The sequence below is a fragment of the Schistocerca piceifrons genome, chromosome 10 (assembly GCF_021461385.2).
Source record: "Schistocerca piceifrons isolate TAMUIC-IGC-003096 chromosome 10, iqSchPice1.1, whole genome shotgun sequence".
Lineage (NCBI taxonomy): Eukaryota > Metazoa > Arthropoda > Insecta > Orthoptera > Acrididae > Schistocerca > Schistocerca piceifrons.
The window spans coordinates 29,459,081-29,466,377 of NC_060147.1; the positions used below are offsets into that span (position 1 = coordinate 29,459,081).

Genomic DNA, 7,297 nt, shown 5'->3' on the forward strand with positions numbered 1-7,297 from the left:
TAGATATCTTGTGAACTGCTCGTTGCAGTGGATCCCAGATATGCTCAATAATGTTCAGTTCTGGGGAGTATGGTGTCTAGGGGAAGTGTTTAAACTCAGAAGAGTGTTCCTGGAGTCACTCACTCTCTAGCAATTCTGGTCGTGTGGGGTGTCGCACTGTCGTGCTGCAATTGCTCAAGTCCGTCGGAAATCACTAAGAACATGGAAGGAAGGATTAATCAGCCCTGTCAGAGTCATATCTAGACGTGTCAGGGGTCCAATACCACTCCAACTGCACGCGCCCCACACCATTACAGAACCTTCATCAGCTTGAACAGTCCCCTCCTGACATGCAGGGTCCATGGATTCATGAGGTTGTCTACATACCCGTATACGTCCATCCGCTCGATACAATTCGAAACGAGACTAGTCGAACCAGGCATCATGTTTCCAGTCACCAACAGTCCAATGGCCGCGCGGGATTAGTCGAGCGGCCTAGGGCGCTACAGTCATGGACTGTCCGGCTGGTCCCAGCGGAGGTTCGAGTCCTCCCTTGGGCATGGGTGTGTGTGTTTGCCCTTAGGATAATTTAGGTTAAGTAGTGTGTAAGCTTAGGGACTGATGACCTTAGCAGTTAAGTCCCATTCAGAGGCACCCACGTGCTTTGCTCATACTGTGGCATCCAGCAGTCAGGCCTGCAAGATGAGTGGTCTGCCAAGCGAGTGGATTCATTCTTATTTATCGAGTAACATGAACTCTCGTACTCACAATTAAGTCACTAATCAACCTCCTGTATGAATAATACGCAACGGAAACGCACATCTGATTATCAGTAATTTACAGAACTCTGACTGTTCACTACGCACTGGCAATACCACATTTTCTTTTTGTCTTTTATTTAACGGCTTTTATCAACACGTGGCCACCGCACTGAATATGAATGGCGCACACATTATAAATTCGGGACATCATGACAACATACAATTCGAAGGAACAGTCCACCAATCTTTTTCTTTTCACTATCTTATTTATTCCGATAAATTCTATAACCTAGACACACAAATTCTACAACAATAACACATGAGAAATTCCGCCCAGTGGGCATGGCTTTACATTGGTGAATCTCTATATTATGGTCTCGTAATTATTTAACGCTACAGTGCACTTTCTGGATAGGATGGTGGATCATTTATTATTTCTCACACTTCGACTCTCACAATCATCATCACGAAACTTTCCTCCAGACCGAGCGGTACCGAAGGAACAAGCATAACCCACTAATCTTTTGAAACTACCTTGCTACTCTGCCATGCAAACCACACATACCCAAATTAGATGACATACACCACACTACGACATGGAATACAATACAATGAATAGTCACAACACTATCACTTTCAGCTTTCCCACTTCAATTAGTATTTATCCCAGTTTCACACGACACTGCCCCACTTTGTAATTCTACTTTCCTACTATGAACTCTGGAAATATATGCACGTCTTCCTGTGCAATGCAAGCCAAGTGGCGTTGCTGGATAGACGGCCGACTCACCTTGCTTCTCTCTCAGAGTTTGAATCTAGCGTCACACGGAATTATATCACGAAAAGTAATATTAAGAACGTATTCATCACACACGCGAGTCCTCAACTGATACCATGGACGAGTACTTCTCTTTATCCTTTGTCTCATACACAGATTGAGACTCACACACTACTCACCACGTGGAAGTACTCGTCTCTAATTTCAAGTCCTGCACACGCCATTTCTTAAGTATTTCAACTTATGGTACACACGCTATTTCTTAAATATTTCAGCTTATTGTACACGCGCTATTAATTCAGCTTAACTTAAGCACACGGAAGTATTTCAACTTATTGCTACACGTGGTTTCATTGTGACCGTTGGTCACTTCCGAAGTTTACTATGATCCCATTAATATTACCTGCCTGACATTTAATTCTCCCCACAAAAGTTCCTGAAATAGAGAAATTATTATTTCAAACTACTCTTAAATATTCCACATGCATACCATGTCTCCACTCTTTTGTCTTTACGGAGCACACCAAAGACAGGTCTTAACAGCATAAGATCCAGCTGCAGAGTGCTACAACATGGCCGTTCTTCAGGTCCTCTCGCACCTCTGCTTAAGTGGGGGAGCACCTTGCTACCGTATTGGTCAGCTCCATTTCAGGCGCTCAAAGCTCAGGTAGATTTCATCTCTTTGGTCCCAGCAAAGGTGGCCAAAGGATCGTCTCAAAGATGATCATATATTCACATTCACTATTTGCGGTTAGCAGACGACCATTCATTTCACAGATCTCACCAAACTGGATGTAGGGATTTACTTTGTGGGAGTGCACATGTGATCAATTAAATAAATAAATTGTCATTCTTTCCCACACTGGTATCAGGCTTCGCTATATTAATTGAAATATAGTTATTTTACAAAAAAAATGTGTTGTTCTGACAAAAATAATGAAGTATGTTTCACCTATTTTCAATGTCGGACGGTACTGTACCCTTTCACCATAACATTTCACACATATTGGAACATTTTTTGAACAGTTCAGTGTGCGCGTTGACAGTCACAGACGAGGTGCAAAGCTTTGTGTCGTGCTGTTATCAACGATACACAAGTGGGCGTTGGCTTCGAAAGCCCATATCGAAGATGTTCCGTTGAATGGTTTGCAAGCTGACACTTGTTGATGGCCCACCATTCACATCTGCAGTAGTTTGCGGAAGGTTTGCACTTCTGTCACGCTGAACGATTCTCATCAGTCGTCGTTGGTCCCGTTCTTGCAGGATCCTTTTCCGGCCGCAGCAAAGTCGGTGACTTCGTGTTTTACCGGATTCCTGACAATCACGGTACACTCGTGAAATGGTCTTCCGGGAAAATCCCCACTTCATCGCTACCTGAGCGAGGCTGTGTCCCATCGCTCGTGCGCCGCCTATAACACCACGTTCGGACTCACTTAAATCTTGACAACCTGCCACTGTACCAGCAGTAACCGATCTAACAGCTGCGCTAGATACTTGCTGTCTTACATAGGCGTTGCCGACCGCAGCGCCGTATTCTTCGTGTTTGCATATCTCTGTATTTGAATACGCATACCTCTATCAATGTTCAAATATGTGTGAAATCTTATGGGACTTCACTGCTAAGGTCATCAGTCCCTAAGTTTACACACTACTTAACCTAAATTATCCTAAGGACAAACACACACACCCATGCCCGAGGGAGGACTCGAACCCCCGCCGGGACCAGCCGAACAGTCCATGACTGCAGCGTCTTTGACCGCTCGGCTAATCCCGCGCCATACAACTATCAATTTCTGTGGAATTTAAGTGTAGTATTGTTCACTAGGATGCATAAACTTGTTCGGCTACATCGACTTTGACGCGAAGTGTGCTCCGATACCATAGAGTAGAAATATCTCCGGAGTGAGCATTGCGTCCTGCGCGTGTTGTTAACATTAACCTGGAATTGTCACGTGATCTAGCGATGACGTCTACTGTTTAACGCCAATTCGCGTCCGCCATCAGGTGACGTCACGTCTCGTCACACAACACCAAAACATTCTACAATACCTTTCGAATGGAGGCATTCACACAGGTCGTCAACGGAACGTCACGTCATTTCACGGTACATCAAGGTTTCTCGGGAAGAAAATTTTGACGGTACCAGTCTGTTAACATCTTAAGCTAACCTATTTTCGCCGCGCTAATTCTCCTTATAATAGTGGATTTTGTACTGTTGTATCTTCACAATCTTTATTTCATAATAGCGCTTTGTTTTAGTGACAAATTGGAGATGTTCCATGAAGACTGGGATATTTTTTCCACTTTCTTACACAACCGAGGTCGTATATCTGAAGGCGAAAAGTTATTTATGTTTTACGATAACACAATGGCGCTGACACCCACAATGTTTATGTATATGAACATAAGTAGGCGAAGCAAATTCCACCATATGACATTTTAAGTAAAGAAGTCAGCATTAATGAAGGAGTCAAATACAGTTGTTTATGAAGTTATTAATTGCGTAAGAAAAAACATAATGGATGAGTTTATCAGGCTTCATTAATTCGTTTGAAGCTTTCCTTGATGTGTACGAATGTACATATTTTCCCTAGCAAATAATTGTCGATGTTTTAAAACGTTGTCTCACTTCTCAGTAATTTACCAAACATAATTGATCAAGAACATAGGTTATATAGGTTGCTTCGGCCATTGACAAATTTTGTCGTTGTTAGCTCCTCAGTTCTGATACCATACTGTAACATTTTATGCATATTAAGGATGGTCACTCAAAACCCCAATTTCGCCGTTCAGTACTGTGTTAAGCGACTTGAGGAGATGTGACATGAAAGACATTGTAAATAAATGCTGACGTGAAGCTTCTGTGACGTCATGCTCGTTCATTTTGCTCTTTAAAGCTAAGAGCGCAATTTATTTCAAATATCAGACGTAAACTGCTATGGTGCCTGCAAAACTTCTATACTAAATCCACAGCACTTACGAAGGGAATCTGTATTTACTAGCGATATGACAACATTCAAAATTTATAGGACAAATGTCGGACAAATCGACGGCGTCCCGAGATCACGTGACCATTGTGGCAACGTATGTTGACAACGCAAAATCAATTCTGCGCTTCTGAATGCTCACTCCAGAGATATTTCTACTCTATGTCCGATACGGACACTTAGGAGTTACAATCGATGTACGTAGAGAGAGATCGGTATTCTTCTGGTGCAGCAGTCGGTGAGCAAGTGCTGGACGGCTCTTTTCGCCCACTTGCTGCACGCACTGGCGCACGCAGCGCACGCACGTGCCAGGCGCCGGCACGCAGCGCTGCGGGGCGCCTTGGGATGCGCGGCGACGCCCGGCGTCGTCCGTCACGCCGGCGCCATCGCTCAGCGACGCTCCTGAGGACGCGGGCCGCGCCCCGGCGCCCGCCGCCGCGACCACGCTTTGCTTTTAAGGCGCCCTCCGCCCCCCGCCCCCCGCCGCCGCTAAGCCGCGGGCTGGCACGCCGCCCCACGCCTCCTCACTCTCACCTTTGACATCTCGCAGCGCCACCGCCGGTTAACTTCGCAGCCGCGGGATCAAGAGCGGCGCGCCGCCTCACACAGCCAAACAAGCACTGTACGTCTCCTTCTCTGCGGCGGGGCGCTGGGGAGGGTCTGCGAGCAAAGCCGCTTGCTTCCATCGGTCTGCACCCACTGCGACTGCACGCAGATGCGTGATGTGGAAGTTACTGTGAAAAACACAGCAACAGTTGCTAACACGGGAACATTCTCAGATGTAAATAAATTATCTCGATCAATCACAGCAAGAATGTAGAGGGGTCAAACTAATACAATGCGTATTTTTTCGCTTTTCCCCAGTTGCACTTTTAACGCTGAAATACACCCTGGGAGGCAATTTGGAATATTACGTTCAGACGATATAACTTCGAATCAATGATAAAAAAAAAATGCATTTCATGCAAAAGTTGAAATGTAGTTAACGTTTCTCAAAACTGTATGGTTGTTGTTGTTGTTGTTGTTGTGGTCTTCAGTCCTGAGACTGGTTTGATGCAGCTCTCAGTGTATTCATCTCTTGGTCTCCCTCTACGATTTTTACCCTCCACGCTGCCCTCTTGTACTAAACTGGTGAGCCCTTGATGCCTCAGAACATGTCCTACCAACCGATCCCTTCTACTACTCAAGTTGTGCCACAGACTCCTCTTCTCCCCGATTCTATTCAATACCTCCTCATTAGTTATGTGATCTACCCATCAGCATTCTTCTGTAGCACCACATTTCGAAAACTTCTATTCTCTTCTTGTCTAAACTATTTATCGTCCATGTTTCACTTCCATACATGGCTGCACTCCACACAAACACTTTCAGAAACGACTTCCTGACACTTAAATCTATACTCGATGTTAACAAATTTCTCTTCTTCAGAAATGCCTTTCTTGCCATTGCCAGTCTACATTTTATATCTTCTCTTCTTCGACCATCATCAGTTATTTTGCTCCCCAAATAGCAAAACTCCTTTACTACTTTAAGTGTCTCATTCCCTAATCTAATTCCCTCAGCATCAATTCGACTATAGTCCATTATCCTCGTGTTGCTTTTGTTGATGTTCATCTTATACCCTCCTTTCAAGACACTGTCCATTCCGTTCAGCTGCTCTTCCAAGTCCTTTGCTGTCTCTGACAGAATTACAATGTCATAGGCGAAACTCAAAGTTTTTATTTCTTCTAAATGGATTTTAATGCCTACTCCGAACTTTTCTATTGTTTCCTTTACTGCTTGCTCTATATACAGACTGAATAGCATCGGGGATAGGCTACAACCCTGTCTCACTCCCTTCCCAACCACTGCTTCCCTTACATACCCCTGGACTCTTATAACCGTCATCTGGTTTCTGTACAAATTGCAAATAGCCTTTCGCTTGCTTTATTTTTCCCCTTCCACCTTCAGAATTTGAAAGAAAGAATTCCAGTCAGCATTGTCAAACGCCTTCTCTAAGTCTACTAATGCTAGAAACGTAGGTTTTTCTTTCCTTAATCTACCTTCTCAGGTAAGTTGTAGGGTCAGTATTATTGCCTAACGTGTTCCAACATTTCTACGGAATCCAAACTGATCTTCCCCGAGGTCGGCTTCTACCAGTTTTTCCATCCGTCTGTAAAGAATTCGCGTTAGTACTTTGCAGCTGTGACTTATTGTATGGTTACCATTTATAATAATATGAAAATCTGCAAATACCCTAGCACCATTAATTAATTCTGAAAAATGAAAAATTTTTCACAAGTTGCGACATTGCTACGAATAAAACAGTAACCCATATATACAATAAATTTCCTTTAATTTATGTCTGTGGTCACAAACATTTTCTTAACAGATTACGGATTTCGGTCTATAATGACCATCATCAGATCTGTTTTATAAAACCTAAGTCCCAATGTATTGCAGCCGTAGTGGCATCGTCAAATGTTAAATGCAGAATCAGCACCAACATCGTCAAATATATACAAATAACATCTTATACACGAGTCATGTTGTCAGTGGGACTAGTGCGACATTGAGACTTTGTTTTTATAAAACAGATCTGATGATGGTCATTATCGACCGAAACCGGTAATCTGTTAATAAAAAGTTTGTGACCATAGACGTAAATTAAAGGAGACTTGATGAAACTTTTGTTACAGCATGGACCAGGGAAGCTTTCACACCACATACATCCATGTGTAATAAACCTGATTCATGAAATACCATTTTTGTAAAATATACTGTACACAATGTGCTGACAGAGATTTTTCAAC

At 43.5% G+C, this 7,297-nt stretch overlaps 1 protein-coding gene across 1 annotated transcript in view; it reads left to right on the forward strand.

Moving 5' to 3' along the window:
- Nucleotides 1-4,963, forward strand: part of LOC124718654 (nematocyst expressed protein 3-like) — a 62,212-nt gene extending 57,249 nt beyond the window's left edge. Inside the window, exon 4 of the mRNA XM_047244282.1 lies at nt 4,818-4,963. Within this exon, the coding sequence (XP_047100238.1) occupies nt 4,818-4,963 (146 nt within the window). The remainder of the gene's footprint in view (nt 1-4,817) is intronic.
- The last annotated feature ends 2,334 nt before the right edge of the window (nt 4,964-7,297 follow it).